This window comes from Symphalangus syndactylus, chromosome 8 (assembly GCF_028878055.3).
Source record: "Symphalangus syndactylus isolate Jambi chromosome 8, NHGRI_mSymSyn1-v2.1_pri, whole genome shotgun sequence".
NCBI classification, from domain to species: Eukaryota; Metazoa; Chordata; class Mammalia; order Primates; family Hylobatidae; genus Symphalangus; species Symphalangus syndactylus.
The window spans coordinates 100,956,567-100,980,803 of record NC_072430.2 but is presented as its reverse complement, the minus strand read 5'-3'; the positions used below and the strand labels follow the sequence as shown (position 1 = coordinate 100,980,803).

Genomic DNA, 24,237 nt, shown 5'->3' with positions numbered 1-24,237 from the left:
ACCCAGATTTAGAGGATTCAAGTGAATATCTCAGGTCCACTGACATAATTTCCCTTTGAGTTGATTAACTCAAAGTCAACTTAATTATATCTGCAAAATCTTTTGTATCATGTAAGGTAAACAATCATATTCACAGGGTTTCATCCACAGTCAAGAGGAGGGGATTATACAAGGTATACACCAGAGGGTGAAAACCTTGGAGACCATTTTAGAAGTCCGCTTGCTACACGTAACATGGAACTAAAGTCTTTTTTCTTAATTGCTATACTTAATATTCCATAGTTTTAACTCAAGGAGCTGATGAATTAAACATAAAATGTTTCAGTGGAAGAAAAGTCCCTTGATTGAATTTTAAACAGCTCTTAAAGAAGTCTCCCACCCCTAGGTTGCTAGGTTGCTTTGCGTGTGTGTGTGTGTGTGTGTGTGTGTGTGTGTGTGTGTGAGAGAGAGAGAGAGATTTTGATTCATCTAGAAATGGATTTGCTCTGCTTGTTTTGAACAGTCAGAATTTGGATATAGCCTGAAATTAAGAAAGAGTGGACCAGCTTGCCTTATCAAGTGAGCTGAATCATTTTCTGTGCTTAATAGATGTAATTTCATATTGGGTATGAGTCAAGAGTAATGACTAACTCAAACAAAATTATATAAGGTCAAATTGACCTTTAAAAAATGTTTCTAGAAATTCTCTTTTGACTATGTTTAGAGAAAGAATTTAGTTAGATGGACTTTCTAGTTGTGCCTTAGTCACAGTATATTGTGTAAATGAAAGCTTCAGGTTTTGCAGAGCTACATGCCCATTTGAGTATTCACATTTGTAAATCATCCTTCAGTATGGAATAGTTCTGTGAGGTATGTTCATATTAACACATGCTCAACACAAAAGGCAATCACCATGCTTTTTACATTTAATATTTTGCACGATTCTGATTAAGAAAGAACTTTAGAAAGTTTGGAGAAAAAAAAATCCAGCTAGAATGATCTAGGGATTAGAGTAGAAGATTTGACTGAAATATTAAAGACCTCTTCACTCTGCAACTACATAAGTTCAGTGAGAAGGTCCTTCAAGAAGAAACTTTATGATTCAGACTTTCTCTTCGTTTACTGGCTTGCAGGAAATACAGCATTGTACATGGTAGGCAGTACAGAGATTGCTGCCTGAAGAAGGTGGTGTACAGGATTGGGGTGGAGGGAAGAAGAGGAAATTTATTTTCTGGAAAAGATTTTGACCTACTGGAGAAAAAAAGAATTTATGTTAAGAAAGGAAGTAGATTACCCTTTTTAGAAAAAGTTTGTCATATAGTTGCATTTTAGTTAGGAATGTGTAACATTTACTGTATTTTAAATTCTTTGTTCTAATAAGTTTTTTCTCCCAATGTTGTCGGGGTTTTTTTCTTCTGATTTGTTCTTTTTTTTTTTTTTTGTGACAGAATCTCCCTCTGTCACCCAGGCTGGAGTGCAGTGGCACAATCATGGCTCACTACAGCCTTGGCCTCCTGGGCTCAAGTGATCCTCCTACATCAGCCTCCCAAGTAGCTGGACTTCTAAAGTTTTTTGTAGAGAAAGGGTTCTCCTGTGTTGCCCAGGTGCAATTGCTTTGTTTTGTTTGGTTTTGTTTTGTTTTTGAGACAGAGTCTCGCTCTGTCGTCAAGGCTAGAGTGCAGTGGTGCGATCTCTGCTCACTGCTACCTCCGCCTCCCGGGTTCAAGTGATTCTCCTGCCTTAGCCTCCTGAGTAGCTGGGACTACAGGTGCCCGCCACCATGCCGGCTAATTTTTTGTATTTTTAGTAGAGACGGGGCTTCACCGTGTTAGCCAGGATGGTCTCGATCTCCTGACCTCGTGATCTGCCCACCTCGGTCTCCCAAAGTGCTGGGATTACGGGTGTGAGCCACTGCGCCCGGCCTCAATTGTTGTATTGTGATAAAATACACATAACATAGTTTATCATCTTAACCATTTTAAAGTATATAGTTCAGTGGTATTAAATTCACAGTGTTGTGCAGCCACCACCACCATCCATCTGCATAATTCTTTTTCTTTTTCTCTGAAAACTGCAACTATATCCATTAAACAAGAACTCCTCATTTCTCTCTCTCCTGATTGCCTGGCAACTATCATTCTCATTTCTATTTCTGAGATATTAATGTAAAAACCTTTTGTTACATTCATAAATTACAAATCTGTAGAATACCATAAAGGGAAATGTGTTTTGGAAAATCATCTCACACTTTTTTGATTGCAAACTCTTATTGTTAAAAAAGTTTAAATGTTCCACCATAAACATACTACTACAATACTAACATGTAAATAAAAAAATTTAGAAGGTCGTGATGAAGACAATATACTTTTAAGTATTTTGCTAATTATAATAGTGCCATGATCAACAACTGGTATCTCAAGACACAAAAATATATTTAGGGCAATAGTGGACATCATTGATTTTTCAAATAATCTTGATAATTTTTAATGGGGAAGGGTGACATTACCTGATCTGATTAAATTGTAATTTTCAATTCCTTATGAAGCTGGCAAAGGAGCAGAAGTGTCAGTGCTTATTATTTTCTTTTGTTGGTTTGTGCTTCCATTACTGGTATTATATTCAACCTGTGGTTTCTTGGGAGGAGTGTTTTTAAGCTGCTTATTCATTTGTGGTAGTTACGCTGGTTAGAACTAAATAACATAATAAATATTTAATAATATAATACATGAATCATATACTGAATCACATTATTGTTAAGGTGAATAAGCCCATGAACAAATTGGGGGCCCTGTCTTCCTGTATGCTGTAGAATTCTCACTGTTCTCTTAGGGTATCTCCCACGCACTGTGTGCAGCCATCTGTGATAAAGGCTGAATGTGTGAGAGCATTAGTGTCAATCCATTTATAACTTGTTGGTAACTTCACTTGTTAGATTAAAAACATGAAAGTGAATTATGTCTTCCTCCTACATCCCTATGTGTTGTCTTGCACAGTACTTGGAACGTACACACCCTCCTTTGGAGAAACTTAGTTTAGGATATATCTTGTAACGCTTTGAGATTGTCTCCCCCTCCAACAGCTTTACTGAGATACTATTGACAAGTAAAAAATGTACAGTTTTACGCTGTACAACATGATGTTTTGATATATGTATACACCGTGAGATGATTACCACAATCAAGCTAATTAGCATATGCAAGGTAATATCCAGTAACCTTGTGTGTGTGTGTTGAGAATATTTAAGATCTACTTTCTTAGCAAATTTCAAGGGTACAATATAGTATTATTAACTATAGTCATTCTAACGTGAGGTATTATCTCATTGTGGTTTTGATTTGCATTTTCCTGATTATTAGTGATGTTGATCACTAATTTTTTCATATACCTGTTGGCCATATGTATGTCTTTTTTTGAGAAATATCCATTGAAGTCCTTTACCTTTTTTTTTTTTTTTTTGAGACAGAGTCTCACTCTGTTGCCCAGGCTAGAGTGCAGTGGCTCACTACAACCTCCCCATCCTGGGTTCGAGCACTTCTTTTGCCTCAGCCTCCTGAGTAGCTGGGACTACAGGCACATGCCACCATGCCCGGCTAATTTTTGTATTTTTAGTAGAGACGTGGTTTCACTGTGTTAGCCAGGCTAGTCTTGAACTCCCGACCTCAGGTGATCCTCCCGCCTCGGCCTCCCAAAATGGTGGGATTACAGACGTGAGCCACTGTGCTCAGCCCCTTTACCCATGTTTTAATCAGGTTATTTTCTTGCTATTGAGTTGCTTGGATTCCTTGTATATTTTGGATATAACTCCTTATCAGGTCTATGGTTTGAAAATACATTCTCCCATTCTGTAGGTTGTCTCTTCACTTTGTTGATTGTTTCTTTTGCTGTGCAGAAGTGAGGTTGCCTTTATATCTAAGTATAGTGATACAAAGTGAGGTTTCTAATATCTGTGTATACTTATATTATCCTGAAAGCAAAAATGAAGTTTCCCGATCAGAACCTGTCTATTATGACTTAATGACAGCAAAGGGTATGGAGAATGAGTGTTATGAATCTCCATTGTGTTCTTTCTTCATCTTGTTGCTGGACCTTACAGTTTTAAATTTAGAAAGTTTATTGTTCCAGTGAGACTGTATAGTGCAGTAAGATATTTACGTACCAAATACAACTAACTGAAAACCTTAATCAGAAATATATGCTATAATTCAACTTCGAAGAAAAAAAAACAAATCAGGAAAAATCTAAAAGAGGTAAGCAGTTTCTTTTCATAAAATCTTCTGGACTGTATTTTGGGGTTTGTACACTTCCTTTTCGTGTATACTTTGTCCTTTCAGCAGATGGACTGAGTACCTGTCACAACAAAATCTGTGCCAGACACATTCACATTCAGCTTCTCATTTCATTCTCAAAAAAAAAAAAAAAAAAAAAAAAAAAAGAGAGAGAGAGAGAGAGAAAACCCTTACAAGGAGGATTATTATCCCCATACCATAAGAAAGGATGTAGGCTCAGAGAAATTAAGTAATTTGCCTGTAGTAGAATTCAAGCCAGATTGCCTGTCTAAGAAATAGTGTTTTTAAATGAAGACCTGAAATATGTAATTATATTAGTTCACTTCCTACTCTCTGTCAAAATCTTTTCTGACCATACTAATTATTACTCTTAACTTGAAAAAAATTGTTTCTAATGATATGTCCACAACCTTCCTTGTTACCCTTTAGATATTTCATCCAACTCTGTGACTTCAATGTTATATTCTTGGTGGATGATTCACCAAGTCAGACAGATTTGCTTCCTCAATTCCATATCTAAGTATCTCTGAGTCAATGGCAGTACATTTAGCCTCTCTGAGTCTGTGTCTTCATTGATAAATTGTAGCTAGTAATATCCATCTTACAAAATTTGGATGAGGATTAAATGAGATAATGTACCTGACACAGAGTAAGTTCTCAAGAATGATAGGTGCTTGGCCGGGCGCGGTGGCTCACGCTTGTAATCCCAGCACTTTGGGAGGCCGAGGCGGGCGGATCACAAGGTCAGGAGATCGAGACCACGGTGAAACCCCGTCTCTACTAAAAATACAAAAAAAAAATTAGCCGGGCGTGGTGGCGGGCGCCTGTAGTCCCAGCTACTCGGAGAGGCTGAGGCAGGAGAATGGTGTGAACCCGGGAGGCGGAGCTTGCAGTGAGCCAAGATTGCGCCACTGCACTCCAGCCTGGGTGACAGAGAGAGACTCCGTCTCAAAAAAAAAAAAAAAAAAAAAAAAGAATGATAGGTGCTTTCTTTCCAGCCCCCTAAACTCTAGTCTTCACCAAACTAGACAAAGTTTCAAATTACTGTTGAAATTTAACATAATAATTTCTTTCTTTGGTTTGGTTTTCTTGTTTTGTTTTGTTTTGTTTGAGACAGGGTCTCACTTTGTCATACAGGCTGGAGTGCAGTGGCATGATCCCAGCTCACTGCAGCTTCTACCTCCCAGGTTCAAGTGATCCTCCTGCCTCAGCTCCCCCCAAGTAGCTGGAACTATGGGCATGCACCCCCACACCTGGCTAATTTTTCTATTTTTTTGCAGAGGTGGGATTTGGCCATATTGCCCAAGCTGGTCTTGAACTCCTGAGCTCAAGCCATCCACCTGCCTCAGCCTCCCAAAGTGCTAGGATTACAGACATGAGCCACTATGCTCAGCCCCTAGAGCTCCTAAAGAGCTCCCTAATCAGCAGCTCTTTTTAGTTTCCAAATTTCTATTAAATCCTCCCAATTACACAAGTTTAAAGTCTATTTAACATTCATTTTGGCAGCTTCTTACTTGCCTATTACATCTACGTGGTTGTTAAGCCTTAAAGGGTCTAGCTCTTTAGGGTCACCCTTTCTAGCTCCCACCCTAGACCATCATTACTATTATTCCAAATTTTATAGCAGCTTCATAAATGGTCTCCCTTCTTTGCTCACTCACTTCCCTTCTATCCTGCATATTATAATCCCATTAGTCTTTTTCTTTTATAACAAGAAGTTTGTTTAAACAACAAGACACTTGACTTGAAAGGAAAACTATCTAGGATTCTTTTTTGTTTTAGGGTAATTTATCCCTACTTAAAGACAGATTGCCCTACATGTAACAGCTACATACAAAAAAGTTATAAAACTGTCCTTGGTTTTACAATAATAAATGAAAAACATTAAAATTCTCCAACTGAACAAGGTATGCAAGGATTTTTGTTGTTGTTGTTAAAACAGAGCAAAATAACTTATTGGAATATAAAGATAAGAGCTGAATGGGCATGCCACTAATGGAGAAAGGGGGTATTTTCACAGAATCAGTTTTTTTCCCCATCCCGTCTCCACTTGATGTCAATCAAAACATACCATTGGCTGTTTAGTTGAAAAAAATGCAAAATGCTTGTGCACATATACCAGTTACTTTATGTACAATAAAGGAATGGGGAAGGGGGAAGCGAAAGAACAGAGAAAACTATACCGTAGTAGTCAGGATGTGGTGGAACCAAATTGCAGTTTTCTAATGAGAATGTAATCTTGGTCTCTAAAGAACAGAGTTCTGGAGTAAAGAAGCAGGTTCTGAAGTTTCTCATGTATTTTTCCAGAGCTAGACTTACAGAATGCACTTCTGAAGGGGGAGTATAAATGTTTGCTATTTATTCTATTTTGTTTAAAATAATTGGATAACAGTTTATGTACCTACGGTGCTCTCAGCATGCTAGGAATGAACTATCATTTTGGAGGTGGAGTAATATTTTTGTTTTTGTTCTTTGTTAATTTTTTTCCCCTTAAGATAAAAGCTCACTGGTTGTGGCCGGGCGCAGTGGCTCATGCCTGTAATCCCAGCACTTTGGGAGGCCGAGGCGGGCGGATTTTGAGGTCAGGAGATCGAGACCATCCTGGCCAACATGGTGAAACCCCATCTCTACTAAAAATACAAAAATTAGCTGGGCATGGTGGCACATGCCTGTAGTCCCAGCCACTGAGGAGGCTGAGGCAGGAGAATCGCTTGAATCCAGGAGCGGAGGTTGCAGTGAGCTAAGATCGTGCCACTGTATTGCAGCAGCCTGGCAACAGAGCAAGACTCTTGTCTCAAAAAAAAAAAAGAAAGCTCACTGGTTCTGCTTCAGAGCTTACAATTGATGAATAGCACTAAAAGAAAATCATTTCCCCAATTATGTCCCAAAATATCCAAAGAATTACCCATCTGAATTGTCCTTATTTTTTTCTCTTCTCTAAAACTACTCCTTTTATCATACAAAATATGTACCTGGAAATTTAAGTTATATTTTAAGAATGGTATTTCTTTCAAATACTTATATAACTTTATTAATAGGCTAAAATGTGGTTCATTACAAAATTATGTGACTCATGGATAGGGTCTTATCTAGTTTAATACTCTGACGTGGCCTCTTTTCTCATCCCTTTTGTATCAAAAAGATATTCAATTATAGTTTGACTTATGTAAAATCCCAGGTTCATAATAGATATTTCAATCCAAATCCATTTTGTGTTGTGATCTAGATGACAGAAGAAGCTCAGCCTTTTTCAAAAGGGAATAAAAATTTGAATCCAGGTTCTAAGTCTACTGCAGCTTAGTGTGTTTAGTAGAACCTAAAGCAGTTGTGGTGAGTCATGAGTCTTCCTCCGTGATTGGCCTGATGTCTCAACATCCCCTGTAGTCTTTTCCTTTGGCTGCTGTAACAAATTACCAAAAACTGGATGGCTTAAAACAACAGAAATATATTCTCTCACAGTTTTGAAGGCCAGAAAGTCTGAATTCAGTACCTCTGAGCCAAAATCCAGGCACGGGCAGGGCCACGCCACCTCTGGACACCCTATGGAAGGACTTGTTCCCTCCCTCTTCCAGCTTCTGTTGGCTGCTGGCATTCCTTGGCTTGTGGCCACATCACGCCAGCCCTCAAGGCCAGCATTGTCAAATCTCTCTCTGCTCTGTGCTCCACTGCCTTCCCCTCTGCCTGTGAAATCTCCCCCTGCCTCTCTTAAATAAAGACAAGCAATCAAATTGATTGCTTTGAGGGCATACCCTGATAAATCAGGATAGTCTCATCTCAACAGCCTTAGCTTAATCACATATACAAAGACCTTTCTTCCAAATAAGGTAACATTTACAAGCATTAGGACTTGATGTCTTTGGGGTGGGCATTTTCATCCTACCATATCTTCTAAGGTCTCATACTACTTTGGGCCATATAGATCTTAGGAGGCCCAAATTCTCAGATAGAATTTAAGGTTTAAATCTGCACTGCCAGGTTTGCTGCAACCCAGGATCATCTCAGAATCCTTTCACAGAATTCTTATTCATAAGTATGTCTTAACCCTAAACTCCTAAGAAAACACATCTAGATTTATACTAAGTAACATGCTAGGAACTCAGTCTTGAAAACTCAATCTCTCTTATAACCTCCACTTCCAATGTATAAATTGAGAAGAGTATGGTCTATACATTGGGTTGTGAAAATTAACAATGATTAGTGACAAAGCAGAGGCCCTGACACATAGTATGTATTCAATAAATACCATGCTTATTACCCTACATCAGAAGGGCAAGCCATCCTTAAAGTTTGATAATAAGCCAGAAATCTAAATAATTAGTTAAAAGGAACAAAGAGAGAGGAGAGGCATCCCAAGGTGCTCTACATGGATGACTAATGGAAGATATCTCCTATGATGTATGGGCCTTTAGGCTCCTAAATAGCTTCAGGGCAGGATGCACCAAATAGGGCCCTAAGTTTCCATATCCCTGGAGGGGAAAAATAAATAAATAAATAAATAAATAGGAACTGCTTTGCTTCTGAAAGGCGGGGAGAAAGCTGTATTAATAATAATTATTCTGGATGGTTCTAATGTCCTTTAACTCCTTTAACAGGCCCATGTTGTGATTTGAGGACTACCATATTGAATATGAATTATTTCTTATTGACTGGGCTTCCCCATCTGAGTTATCTCAGGAATTGGACAAAACAGCTCTGCCCCACCCCCTCAAATCCAGAACAATTACAATAGAAAAGTGTGTGTGGTCATGAATACACCACAGTTTCCCCAGTCTCTATTGGTTTGTGTACAAGAGATAGATCAAATATTAATTTACACTTTACTGGTCTATTGACTATTCAAGTAAAATCGACAAATACTGGCCAACTACAATTATCTCCCCCCTCCTTATTAAAATATGACATTATGTACATCTCTGGTGAATGATACAAAATAGAAATGTAACAAGGCTGAATTAACATAAGAATCTAAGTTCAAATTTTACCTACAGAATTTTTAATTCCATAAACATTTGTGATATAACTACACTGTGCCAGGCATTATACCAACCTCTGAAGACAAGACCAGGCTCTGAAGAATCAATGATAAAAAAGACATGGTGCCTCCTTCAAGAGAGCACCTTGTGAACCATGAGCCAAGTGGAAACAAATGCAGTCATCCTGATTGTCTTAGTTTGGGCTGCTGTAACAAAGTACCATAGACTGGGTGGCTTGTGAACAACAGACATTCATTTTTCACAGTTCTGGAGACTGGAAATCTAAGATCAGGGTGCCAGCACAGATTGGGTTCTGGCGAAGCCATCCTCTGGATTGCAGACTGTCATCTTCTCCCTGTATCCTTACATGGCAGAAAAAGGGCAGGAGAGTTCTTTGAGGTCTCTTTTAGAAGGGCACTAATCCCATTCATCAGGGCTCTATGCTCATGAACCAATCACCTCCCAGAGGCTCCACCTCCTAATAGCATCACATTTAGGGTTATGTTTTCAAGATACAAATTTGGGGTCAGGGAGACACGATCATTCGGTCAATTACATTAATTTCACCTGGCAAGAATGGTTGAACTGACACAGTGGTTTCTTTTTCTCAAAAGAAGTGATATTTGATCTGAGCTTTGAACAAGCAAACAGAGAGAAATTATGAGGGCATACAAGGGTTGGAGAAGGTATTCCAGACAGAAGCAACAGCAATTTCAAAGGCACTCAGGCATAAGTGTAATGGTGGTCACCGGAGGTCAAGTGGCTGGAATGGTAGGACTGGATCATATTGGGAGCCTTTACATAATAATCAAGAATTCAGACTCTATTTTATGAGCATCCAGATACCCTGAGAAGGGGATGTGATGCAGGTGAGCTTTACCTCAGCAGTGAGACCTTGTCCACCCTCAGGCTCTCTGCTACAAAAGCAGGCTGCCTGCCAAAGACCTGTTTGCAAAACTGTAAGCAATGATTCTGCCTTCTATATTTTAGGAAAAATATTTTACTCCTCTGATTACTTTGGAGGTATCAGTAGGGCCTGAGATGAGAGAAGGGGTTGGGAACCTGGTTCTCAGTTCAGTTTAGGTCTCAGTCTATAAACGGCTGCTCTGGGAGTGTCTGTCTTATGCAGTTGAGATAAGGACTGAAATGCCCCCTGGTCTCCTGCAGTACCCTCAGGCTTACTAGCATGGGGAAAAACCCTGCCCTGGTAAATTTGAGGTCAGACTGGTTCTCTGCTCTCAAACCCTGTTTTCTGTTGTTTAAGATGTTTATCAAGACAATACGTGCGGCCGGGCGTGGTGGCACAAGGCTGTAATCCCAGCACTTTGGGTGGCCGAGGCAGGCGGATCATGAGGTCGGGAGATCAAGACCATCCTGGCTAACATGGTGAAACCCTGTCTCTACTAAAAATACAAAAAACTAGCCAGGCATGGTGGCAGGCGCCTGTGGTCCCAGCTACTCGGGAGGCTGAGGCAGGAGAATGGCATGAACCCGGGAGGTGGAGCTTGAAGTGAGCCAAGATCTTGCCACTGCACTCCAGCCTGGGCGAAAGAGCAGGACTCCGTCTCACAAACAAAAAAAAAAAAAAAAAAAAAAAAAAAAGAAGACAATACGTGCACTGCTGAACATAGACCCTTGTCAGTAATTCTGCTTTTGCCCTTTGCCTTGTGATCTTTGCTGGACCCTTATCAGGAGTTTCTGATTTTGCCCTTGTCCTATTTCCTCAGAAGCAGGTGATCTTTGTTCTCCTTTTTGCCCTTTGAAGCATGTGATCTTTGCGACCTACTCCGTCTTCTTCACCCCCTCCCCTTTTGAAATCCTTAATAAAACTTGCTGGCTTTAAGGCTCAGGTGGGCATCATGGTCCTACTGATACGTGATGTCACCTCCAGCAGCCTAGCTGTAACATTCCTCTCTTTGTACTCTTTCTCTTTATTTCTCAGCCAGCCAACACTTACGCAAAATAGAAAGAACCTACGTTGAAATATGGGGGCGGGTTCCCCTGATACTCAGGCTTTTAGAATTGGCTCACACTCTGGCCCTATTACATAAAAACAGCTGTAACATATTTTAAACAGAGGAAGATCTTTTATCCTTTTTAATATACCCCTCTAACATTTTTTTCCGACTTTTATTTTAGATTCATATGCTGGTTTGTTACCTGGGTATATTGCATAATGCAGAGGTTTGGGATATGAATGATCCCATCACCCAGGTACTGAGCATAGTACCCTGCAGTTAGTTTTTCAACCCTTGCCCTCCTCCCTCTCTCCTTCCTTCTAATAGTCCCCAGTTTCTATTACTGCCATCTTTACTTTGCCGTTTTTTAAAAAACAAAACTGATGATAGCAAAGAATATGACAGATTTCTCCATAGTGAATAACTACAGAATTCTGAGGGTCAACTTTATACTTACACTTAGTATAGATGCTACTGAAAAGGACAAATGGTTCACCCTACTGTGGAGGTTTTTGAGAATGTCATGTGTGTTTTTAACCAACTTCGTTTGACTCTAAGCCCCTATACCAATGGGGGAGGAGGGAAATTCAACTTCAATGGTTTCTGCTCCTTCCCTCACCTCCTCTGGGTCTCATCGAATCTGGAAGATTTCTGTGCACCCAGAATATGCGGGGTGAGCCCTTATTCTCCTGTTTGTCATAGTCACTATGGCTCCCCTGATCCACAGCTCTTTGCTTCTGTCCTGTTTATCACAAGAGGTTTATTTCTTCCTCCTTCTCTTTATTCCACCTTCAAACTGAAATCTGTCTGCTGTCACACACACAAAAAGCAGTTATTGCTATGAGCAGAAAGCTGCTTGGCCTGCTCTATTAATCATATGAGCAACCTTTCCCTTATTTTTGAAGTCCTCATCATCACTGAGGAGGCACTCTATAAATAATAATTTTCCTATTCACTTAGGCCCAGGAGAAGAAAAAAGAGATTAAATGTTATGTCCCTGTTCATGATACAGCTAACAAGCTGTATCAGCTCTGTTTTTTTTTCCTTAATAGAGACAAGAAGGGTTTGAAAAGGTTATATAGTCCAATAGATGGTTTAAAAATTCCTCCCTACCTTGTTTAATTAGCATGCTTTCCCCACAATTAGCCTATGTTTGCATTTATATTATATTTCAATTTGTAATTCAATCAACATATATTTGTTGGATTTCTTTCATGTGTGTGGTTCTGTGCTGAGTACTCTATTTTCTTTTCAAATTCCACTTGAAAAATGCTAGCAAAGAATTTCATTCAGATGCCTCTGGGTGCAGAAGCACCTTTTTGCCTGCTACCACACCCTTTTGTCCCAACTGCTACTTTTACAAATGCACTACTTAATGAAGAGGCCAAATTAGATAATTTGGACCAGAAACTAATGGTTTGAGAACCTAAAATATTGTGGGTTTTTTTTTCTCTCTCTCTCAATTGAACCTATTAACCAAATAGTTATAAAATATCTACTTAGTGCTGTGTTGATACATTTTGAAGGAAATGTCATAATCAACTTTATCAATAGTACCTTCTGCTCTTTAAAAAAGAAATTTGAAATTAAGAAACTGGCCAGGTATGGTGGCTCATGCCTGAAATCCCAGAACTTTGTGAGGCTCAGGCAGGAGAATGACTTGAGGCCAGGAGTTTGAGACCAGCCTGGGCAACATAGTGAGACGTGGTTCTACAAAAAAAGAAAAAAGAAAAAAAGAGAGCCAGCCATGTTGATGTGTGCCTGTAGTCCTAGCTACTTGGGAGGCTAGGGTGGAAGGATCACTTGAGCCTAGGAGGTGGAGGCTGCAGTGAGCTGTGATTGTACCACTGCACTCCAGCCTGGGTGACAGAGTACGACCCTATCTCTTAAAAAAAGAAACAAAGGAATTAATTTTTTTTAACTTAAACATATAGTTCTATGTTCTGTTAATCATCAGGGAAACTCCAGTGTTAAGGAACAAGACTATAGTATGTATATGTTACCTTTGGTCCATTGGTTCCTTTGAGAAACTATAAATATTTCTTAAAAATTTAAGAAGCTCTTAAAAGAACAAATGAGCTGTTTTTATACAAATGGAACTATCAATTGTTCATAGATAAATGGCTATGAAAATCTGTTGTAATTTAGTCAGCCAGTATTTCCTGTTTTAAAAGTGCTTGCATATTGGGCTCAGTATTGGGCACTGGGAATGTGAGGGTGGGCACTGTCTAAGGAGTTTATAGTGTCGTGACTTTCTACTATAATCTCAGTAAAAAATTTTTTTTGATATGTTTTTTATTATATTTATAAGTTCTTATATAATAACTTATATTTATAAGTTCTGGGGTACATGTGCAGAACATGCAGGTTTGTTATATAGGTATACACGTGCCATGTTGGTTTGCTGCACTCATCAACTTGTCATCTACATTAGGTATTTCTCCTAGTGCTATCTCTCCCCCAGCCCCTCAACCCCTGATAGGCCCCAGTGTGTGATGTTCCCCTCCCTGTGTCCATGTGTTCTCATTGTTCAACTCCCACTTATGAGTGAGAACATGCGGTGTTTGGTTTTCTGTTCCTGTGTTAGTTTGCCAAGAATGATGGTTTCCAGTTTCATCCATGTCCCTGCAAAGGACATGAATTCATCCTTTTTTATGGCTGCATAGTATTCCATGGTGTATATGTGCCACGTTTTCTATATCCAGTCTATCATTGATGGGCATTCGGGTTGGTTCCAAGTCTTTGCTATTGTGAATAGGGCTGCAGTAAACATATGTGTGCATGTGTCTTTATGACAGCATGATTTATAATCCTTTGGGTGTATACCCAGTAATGGGATTGCTGGGTCAAATGGTATTTCTAGTTCTAGATCCTTGAGGAATTTCCACACTGTCTGCCACAATGGTTGAACTAATTTACACTCTCACCAACAGTGTAAAAGCATTCCAATTTCTCCACATCCTCTCCAGCATATGTTGTTTCCTTTTTAATGATTGCCATTCTAACTGGTGTGAGATTGTATCTCATTGTGGTTTTGATTTGCATTTCTCTAGTGACCAGTGATGATGAGCTTTTTTTCATGTTTGTAGGCTGCATAACGTCTTCTGAGAAGTGTCTGTTCATATCCTTCACCACTTTTTGATGGGGTTGTTTGTTTTTTTTTCTTGTAAATTTGTTTAAGTTCTTTGTAGATTCTGGATATTAGCCCTTTGTCAGATGGATTGATTGCAAAAATTTTCTACCATTCTGTAGGCTGCCTGTTCACTCTGATGACAGTTTCTTTTGCTGTGCAGAAGCTCTTTAGTGTAATTAGATCCCATTTGCCAATTTTGGCTTTTGTTGCCACTGCTTTTGGTGTTTTAGTCCTGAAGTCTTTGCCCATGCCTATGTCCTGAATGGTGTTGCCTAGGTTTTCTTCTAGAGTTTTTATAGTTTTAGGTCTTATGTTTAAGTCTTTAATCCATCTTGAATTAATATTTGTATAAGGTATAAGGAAAGGATCCAGTTTCAGCTTTCTGCATATGGCTAGCCAGTCTTCCCAGCACCATTTATTAAATAGGGAGGCCTTTCCCCATTGCTTGTTTTTGTCGAGTTGGTCAAAGATCAGATGGTTGTAGATGTGTGGTGTTATTTCTGAGGCCTCTGTTCTGGTCCATTGGTCTATATATTTGTTTTGGTACCAGTACCATGCTGTTTTGATTACTGTAGCTTTGTAGTATAGTTTGAAGTCAGGTAGCATGATGCCTTCAGCTTTGTTCTTTTTTTTTCTTCTTTTTTGTTGTTTTTTTGGCTATGTGGGCTCTTTTTTGGTTCCGTATGAAATTTACAGTAGTTGTTTCCAGTTCTGTGAAGAAAGTCAATGGTAGCTTGATGGGAATAGCATTGAATCTATAAATTACTTTCGGCAGTATGGCCATTTTCACTATACTGATTCTTCCTATCCATGAGCATGGAATGTTTTTCCATTTGTTTGTGTCCTCTCTTATTTCCTTGAGCAGTGGTTTGTAGTTCTCCTTTAAGAGGTCCTTCATATCCCTTATAAGTTGTATTCCAAAGTATTTTATTCTCTTTGTAGCAATTTTGAATGGGAGTTCACTCATGATTTGGCTCTTTGTCTGTTATTGGTGTATAAGAATGCTTGTGATTTTTGCACACTGATTTTTGTATGAAGCAAGTTTGCTGAAGTTGCTTATCAGCTTAAGGAGATTTTGGGCTGAGACAATGGGGTTTTCTAAATATACAATCATGTCATCTGCAAACAGAGACAATTAGACTTCCTCTTTTCCTAATTGAATACCCTTTATTTCTTTCTCTTGCCTGATTGCCCTGGCCAGAACTTCCAATAGTATGTTGAATAGGACTGGTGAGAGAGGGCATCTTTGTCTTGTGCTGGTTTTCAAAGGGAATGCTTCCAGGTTTTGCCCATTCAGTATGTTATTGACTGTGGGTTTGTCATAAATAGCTCTTATTATTTTGAGATACGTTCCATCAATACCTGGTTTATTGAGAGTTTTTAGCATGATGAGCTGTTGAATTTTGTTGAAGGCCTTTTCTGCGTCTATTGAGACAAATCATGTTGTGGTTTTTGTCATTGGTTCTGTTTATGTGATGGATTACATTTATTGGTTTGCATATGTTGAACCTCAGTAAAAATTCAATATTTCAATATTATTAGATACTTTAAAGTCCTGGGGTTTAAAGAGAGTGATGTAATACAATTCCAGGATGTTCATTTACTCACCTAACCATTGACATTTAAACAAACAAGCTCTCGCATTTTAACAACTACAACACTTTTCCTTGACTCTACTTTTTACTCTAGTAACTACCTTCTTTCTTTTCACAGCTGCATTTCCAAGAGCTTGCTATACTCACTCATTTTCCTCTCCATCCACTCCTTTATAATCTGACTTTCTACTAAAACAGTTCAAATGCTCTATAGACCTAATTTTATCCAATGTGTCCCTTCTTGAAACACTTTCTTCTGTTGCTTCCATACTTTGCTGATTTTCCCTCACCTTCGGGGTCTCTTTTGTAGATTCCTGTATGTGGCTGTTACATGTTAAAATTTCTCAAAGCTCAAGTTTGTGGCCCCCTTTTTTCCTCATATTCTAACCTTTACTGAGGTTATCTCATTCACTTCTATGCCAACAACTCCCAAATTTACATTTCCTTCCCAGATTTCTCCTTTGAGCTCCAGATCTGTGTATCCTATTGCATACTCTCCATCCCCACCAGGAAATCTCAAAGCCTCCTCTAACTCAACACATTCCAAACGGAATGATGATCTTCACTCCTCCATGCCTGGGTTTGATATCTTGGTGAATGGCATTGTAACCCACTCACCTGCATAACCCATGGACCTAGCAATTGGTTTTGAAACTCCCATCTCCTTAGCCCTCTGCCCCATAGTACCCAGTACATTAACAATCCCTTATAAATCTCTCTCAGAACTACCCATAATCTCTGCATCTGTGCTAACACTACCCTAATCCAAGTTAACATCTTTTCCTGCCTGGACTACTGTGTAACCACCTAACTGGCTTTGCGCAGCCCTCTTTTCCAGCTCAGTCTGTCCTCCCCACTGCAACCAGAATAACCTTTTAAAAATGCAAGTATGATCAAGCTGCTTAGATGCCTAAAACCCTTTAATCAGTTAGCATTACTTGTAGCCAAAAAATCATAATCTGACTACCTCTCCGGCCCCATCTTGCGTCAGGCTCCCCACTTGCTCCCTCTACGCCTGGCATAATTTCAGTACCTTTAAAGTGCCCCATTCCTAGCACAGCTGTTCACCTTGTTTGACATGCTTCTCCCTCTGTCCTCCTCAGGTTGCCTAGGTAACTCCTATTCAATTGACCGGATGTAAGGTTATTTCCTCACAGAAGCCTTCCTTGGCTCTCAGACTGAATCAAATTCCCTTTTTCTATACTTTCATAGCACTCGCTATTTCACAGAAATGATTGTTCACTTATATGTACACATTTGGTTGTATAACTATTTGATTAATGTTTATCTTGTCCACTACTCTATTTAATGAGGGCAAGGACTGTATTTATTATTATTACCATTTCATCCTCAAAGCCTATTGCAGTGCTTGGCACATAGTAGGCACTTTCTAAAAGTCTGCTGAATGATTAAACAGAGGAAATGAACAAATGAAGGGCAGAGGTCATAGTAATTTGCCCAGGGTCAAGATGGCAAGACTGAGACTATAGCCAGGTTTGCTAATTTCCAGTCCAGATCACCAGCCTTCTGAACAAATATCTTGTCCTAAATTTTGTTCTAAATCATTGGAACCAAAGCAACGTCACAACTCAAGTCCAATTTCTTGGCCTACCATTTTCTACAGATGGCATTTATTCAGCAAGGGAATGTTGTAGGTATAGTAATTTTTCTTTTTTCCATGAAACGTGTTATCTTCTTGCTCTATTTTGAAGAGATATTATGATAAACGATGCCACCATTTAAAACTTGTAAAGCTTCTTGAGATTCTCAGAAAAAAGTACAAGGTATAGGTCAAAAAGAGTAATTTTGTCTCTCACAAAAGAATTTTCTGTTCAAAAAATGCTGTTAACTTGAAAAAGTCGTATCTCCAAAAGAACATTCTAATAGGTGGGATAATCATCATCATATTTCCAGGTATATCCCTTCCCTTAAAAGTAAAAAAGGAGAAAATCACTTTGCTGTGTGGAAGTGCTTTGTGTGTTTTATAAAATCCACATAAAATGTTCAGTGGTTCAAGGAGTGGCTGCTGCATTTCTAAGGCAAATAAGCTTATCCCTGAAGAAGCTTGAAGATCTGATTCTGAAGAGTCTTTGTGCTCTGGATGAAAAAGGAATCATTATTTTTTAACTCCCCTGCTCACGTCAGTGACTTCCACTGGCACCCAATCCATTGGTTATAGGTAACCAAGAATTGCCTTGCCAATTATAGGCAGGATAACCTAGGAGGACCAGCCAAAACCAAACTCCTGGTAAGCTTTACTAGCCTTTTCTACAATGCGTCTCAGTTTCCATTTCACACCTTGGAGTGGAAGACAATCTCTACTCACACTGGTGTGGTATGTGTCTGTCTGTCTCGGATGTGTGTGTAAGGTGTATTTCTCAGCTCAGGGTATCTGAAGTAATTTCTTTTTCTTTTATTTTCTTTAAGACTGCTGTCTTAAGGCTTAAAAGTAATTTAAGGTTTTGTTTTTTGTTATTTTAAGAATTGCAGTTTCTTTGGAGACAACAAAGTACTTTTTTTCCAAAGATGAAAAAGGCATATTCAGACTTTCTATGTTATGTTCCATAATTGTTTTGCTTATCACTGTATAACATTCTCATTATCATGGGCTACTTTAAGCTAATCAGTTGGATTTTGGGGTCCTCATTTAGAAGTCAATCTGGAAAAAAGATGGCTGTAAAACTTAGATAAACCAGTATGCTATTTCTCCTTCCTTGTCTGCCTTTACAGATGTTTCCTCTCTCTCTCTCTCTTCCCTGACTATCTCTTTCAATGATCATTGACAGCTCCCCCATCCCCTGTTTCACTCAGCTTCACTCCACCATGACCAGAGCACCTCTCCTGCTATTATGTGTTGCCCTGGTGCTGCTTGGGCATGTGAATGGAGCCACACTAAGAAATGAGGACAAATGGAAGCCACTCAACAACCCCAGAAACAGAGATCTGGTAAGAACACACCTGGGGCATGGGTTTCAGGATAGAACTAATGCCTCTTTGGATTTATGCACAGCATTCTGTTTTCCAGAACATAGTGGAAGGGGGGCTACCAAGGGTTGAGAAAATTCTCCAACAGGATTGGACCAGAGTTTTACTACCCTAGTGGTTGGCAACCTATTGTTTCTCTGGAGAGTTTACATTTGTTTCTGTAAAGAGAAACAAATTTATATTTATAAACAATCTTATACACACATAGTACAATTCATTTGTAACTGATCTTATATACACATTGACTTTGTAGCCTTGATTTCTAATACATATAAAAAATCAAGAGTGTAACAGGGAATTGCTCATGCATAGCTTAAATTGAACTGATGATAAAACAAGTTATCATATAACTAGCAATTGCCAAGCTCAATTGCAAAAATTGAAAGTTGACCCCGCATGGGTATCAATTTACTGGACATATCTTCAACATATAGTTATCTATAAAATAGAATTCAAAAGATCAGTAAACATTCTCTTTTTAAAAAATGCCAAATACAATAAACATGCTGACATGACTATTTTGAAATATGGTTTTTCTAAAGTGAATGATGTGAAATATAACAACATAGGATTAAAATAAACTGAGATAAGAGACCAGCAGGATTTGTTTTCTGGTCACAGCTGCTGACCAAAACAGGATCTGGTCCAGACAGGATAAAGTGAAAACACTGGGTGAAACCAGCAGATGGCGACAAAAGTGGTCCCGACCTGCTCTCATTGCTCTTAGGATATGATACTCCCCTCAGTGCCATGACAGTTTACAAATGTCATGGCAATTACCTGGAAGCTACCACTCCTTTCCATGGCAATGACCCAAAAGTTACCATCTCTTTCCTAGAAAGCTTAAATAACTCCCTTCTATTTGCATTAACCCATCCCTTAATTGGTATATATTCAAAAGTGGATAAAAGCACAGTTGATAAGAGCCCATATGTTGTCAGCTCTGGGCGCACTACCTGTGAGTTAGCCTTGTTCTGGCAGGAGCAGTACCTTTCAATAAAAGATTGTTACCACAACCAGCCTGTCCTTAAATTCTTTTCTGGGCAAACCTAAGAACCCTCCTGGGCTAAGCGCCAGTTTGGGGGTTTGCCTGTCCTGCATCAAAGCAAGTAGCACTTTGCACATCTTCTGTGTTCATTTCCTAATGGAAATCTGAAAAGAAACTATTGCAGAAGGCAGCGACAGAGATCTCATATTAAGGAAGAGGAGATATTGAGCTGCTTATTATGGAGTTCATTTTCACCTTTGGCCTTAGTATTCAGAGATAGTTCACAATGAATCTTCCCACTGTGGTGCTGTTCCATAGTCTTCCTTCAGTTTTCACTAAGAATGGTGAATTATTTCGGTTAGGGTTGAAATGTCAGAAAGAAGGTACAGAGGAGGGGAGGAGAAGTAGCTGAAGCATGTACTTGTATTTCTGGATTTTGATTTCCAACCTCTTGCCTCTTAGATTAGCCTTAACGTCAATTCAGGGGAAAAATAGAGGGAAAAAAAAATCACCTTTATTTTTGGTGTTTAATTTATATCTGGCATTGACCATTTTCTTTCTCTCTTTAGTTTTTCAGAAGCCTTCAGGCATATTTTAAGGGCAGAGGTCTTGATCTTGGAACATTTCCAAATCCTTTCCCCACAAATGAAAATCTTAGACCTCTCTCTTTCCAGTCAGAACTTATTGCTTCCGCATCTGCAGATTATGAAGAGCAGAAAAACTCCTTTCACAATTATCTCAAAGGCTGAAAAGTTTCTTCTGAGCTCAGGTAAAAGTTGGCTCTTTATTCTGGATCTGTCCAAACATACAAGTCAGCCATAAAGTAGATATTTTGAAAGTATTTATTTGAAAAAATAATTTTATTTCATCATAGAAATAAGTGCTCAGTTCTGCTTGTACTCATCACTGTTAAGTATTTGGATTTGGTTCAGGTATTTTACAGTCTTGTTTTAAAAAGAAATGACAGTTTTTATTTTTTAAGCATAGTTATCCAGGCAGAGACATATTAAAATAATAGAATTATCTCTTAATAGGATTATTAAATTAATAACATGGCCACACTCTTACCTGTATCTTTTTCCAGACCAAGTGATATAGCTAAGTTATGTGGAAAATCTACATAAAGAAATATGTCAAATTGAGTTGTTGGATTAGATGGGAATTAAAAGTTAAAAGTATGGTTCTTTGGGGGATAAAGTATTATGCATATATTTGAGCTTGAACTTCCTCACCTATAGGAAGAAAAGGTTGACTATTAGTAAGGATGGCATTTTTCTCATAGGAAAAAAATTAAAAATTTATTAAGATTTGAATTTCATTACTTTTTTTGTTGTTGTTGAGGTAGAGTCTCACTCTGTCGCCCAGGCTGGAGTGCAATGGTGCGATCTTGGCTCACTGCAACCTCCACCTACTGAGTTCAAAGGATTCTCCTGCCTCAGCCTCCTGAGTAACTGGGATTACAGGTGTCTGCCACCACACTCAGATAATTTTTGTATTTTTTTTTAGTAGAGATGAGGTTTCACCATATTGGCCAGGCTGGTCTCAAACTCCTGACCTTGTGATCCACCCACCTCAGCCTCCCAAAGTGCTGGGATTACAGGCATGAGCCACCACGCCCAGCGAATTTCATTACTCTTATTACTTAGCATTCCTATCAAACCAACACCTACCATTTAAAAAGAACAAGTATGATTGGCTGGGCGCGGTGGCTCACAACTGTAATCCCAACACTTTGGGAGGCCAAGGCGGGAGGATCACGAGGTCAGGAAATCGAGACCATCCTGGCTAACACGGTGAAACCCTGTCTCTACTAAAAATGCAAAGAATTAGACGGGCAAGGTGGCCAGCGCCTGTAGTCCCAGCTACTTGGGAGGCTGAGGCAGGAGAATGGAGTGAACCTGGGAGGTGGAGCTTGCAGTGAGCTGAGAGCATGCCACTGCACTCCAGCCTGGGCGACAGAGCGAGACTCGGTCTCAAAAAAAAAAAAAAAAAAAAAAGAACAAGTATGGTGCATTCCAAGCAAATACATTATGATTTCAATCCATTAGCTTTTTGTTTAGCTGAATAATAAAGGGAATGGAATCATAATCAAAATCTTTTCCCATTCTCCCACAAGTGTAATTTTGAAATTCTGAGGAAGCATGCCTTGTGCTTCACAGTGTTTGTGAAAGGGTTTTCATTATTAGTTCTTTTAAATGTGATGATCAAAAATAATGATTGCTATTCTAAAAAGAATGTATAACTTACCATGTGGAATATGCCCTTGGATATTGTTCTAAAATGAGAAAATAAAATAGAAGAAATAGTAAGATGTTAATGAAGTTTTCTCTTGACTATTATTTACACTTAGGCCTCAGGGTATCAGAGAATAGTTATTAATACCATACTACCTCTCTTAGTAAAAGGCAGATAAATTGCTTGTAAGCCTCAGCTTCTTCATCTGTAAATTGCAGATACTAGTTTCTACCTTACAGAAAGCATCATAGAAAATATCAAATAAATACTTTCATGTGAGCATGGAATGAGGTAATATTTAAGGGCAGGAAACTGATAAAGTACCCAGTTGGTGGTATCGTAAAAGAACAGGAATTATTTACCTTTATGAAAAAAAAACAAAGCTTCTGATTTGGAGTATATTTCATAATTATGACCTCTGTGTTCCTTACATCTCTGGTGAGAAAATGAAGACAAAAAGAGTTTTCATTAAAATATGTTGATTTGGGGGTCTTTGTGTTGATTGTGTAGTCTTCAGTTTCTATTTACTTATAACATTGTCTTGTTCTTTCAGGTGTCTGGCTATTTTAAAACTACAGATGAAGCTTCTCATTAGAAAAATTCAACCATTGTCACAGCTAAACTTTCGTGGAGTTTCTTTCCCCCTCACTTTTATTTTTCAGTTTGTAATGATTTTATTCCACATTTCCATATTTACATATAAATCGCTGGAACTATGATTTCTATGCATATTAATGGAGTTTTTTTTTCCTGTATAACCATAAATATTGATGTAGAGCACTGCATGTATTTGTAGGAGTTACAAAAACATCACAAACTGAAAAAAGATTATAATCTAAATTAGATGTTTCTTTAAGCTTCTTTTTAAAACTTGTCTTTTATATTTATTATCTTTTATCAACCAATATATTTTTTTAAACGGACATGCTCACTTTTAGTATAGTAAAATTCATTATATGTGATAGGGGGTTGGGTTTAAAATTTGTCTTCCTTTCCTAAAAAGAAGATGGATTCCCATGTTCAGCATACACTACTAAAAGACTTCACAGTTTTAGTTTCATAAGAAATGAGGGCAAGTGATAAACAGCCACAATTAAGTTAAAATGGAAGCAAACAACAACAAACATCGGATTCTAGAAGTTGTCAACGCCTCCGAAGATGCTCTTTGCCAGAGTATTCAGAGGTGGACATTGTGCCACATCAAATATTCTAGCAATGCCCCAGCCCTTGCTCTCATACACAGCCTCCTCAGGAAGGAAAAGTAGAAACAGGTGATATCCTCTCTAACCAGCCCCTGCCTCCTTACTTAAGCTCACGCTGTTATTCTGATTCCCATATTCACATTTGGAATAGCTGCTTTTCCTGTATCTTTATAGATAGCTGCATGATCTTCTCTGTGATTCCTGCAAAAGGAATGTTGCACTAAAATGCAACATTGTTCTAACGTTAGTCTGTGCATTTCAAAATATTTTAATGTGACTTTTTTTGGTCGATTATTGATATTGCATATGAAGAATAAAATATTTGTGCAAGAACAGATTTTGTGTCTGGTTTAAGATGTTCTATTGTAATTAGTCATATATGTGTCTGTTTCCCCTGAAGAGTCGTCAGGTCTTTGTGAGCAGAGACCATATCTAATTCACCTTTATTTCCCCAGCACCTAGTACAATGCCTAGCATGGAGCAAGTGTTCAATAGATACTTGTTGAATTGAAATAAACACGTGCTATTCATCCAGTCTTCACACAGTAATGGAAGCTGCTTTTAGTTAATGTCAAAACTTTTTCTCTTGCCACTTAAAAAATGTAAGTAATTCTTGATGAGCTATTCTTCAGAAAAGCATAGCTTATTCATATAAATGGTAGAGTGGTAGGGAGTTTTTCACCTCTGTCGAGTTCCAAGTACTAGTGGCTGGTTTTCCCTTTCTTACTACTATCCCTGCTCTGGGTGTTAAGACCTCCACAAAGGGAATGCTCATCAGTTTCAGGGCATTGAAAAGGAAGGGTGTCCACATGGGGCATTTAGCTATGAGCTTGCAAAGTTTTGGGGCACGGGCATTCATCCTTCAGCTGGATTATTATTATTTTTTGTTTTGTTTTGAGACGG

The 24,237-nt window shown here is 38.6% G+C and overlaps 1 protein-coding gene across 2 annotated transcripts in view; it reads left to right on the top strand.

Moving 5' to 3' along the window:
- C8H2orf66 (chromosome 8 C2orf66 homolog) overlaps positions 1-23,669 on the top strand; it is a 35,720-nt gene extending 12,051 nt beyond the window's left edge. Inside the window, exons 2-4 of one of the 2 annotated variants that reach the window (XM_063644858.1) lie at positions 18,736-18,870; positions 20,467-20,666; positions 22,686-23,669. In XM_063644858.1, coding sequence (XP_063500928.1) covers positions 18,736-18,870; positions 20,467-20,646 — 315 coding nt within the window. In that variant the 3' untranslated portion in view covers positions 20,647-20,666; positions 22,686-23,669. Of the gene's footprint in view, positions 1-15,299; positions 18,871-20,466; positions 20,667-22,685 lie in introns of those variants that run through there. The other variant, XM_055287839.2, reaches the window with a different exon arrangement.
- Positions 23,670-24,237: the final 568 nt, after the last annotated feature.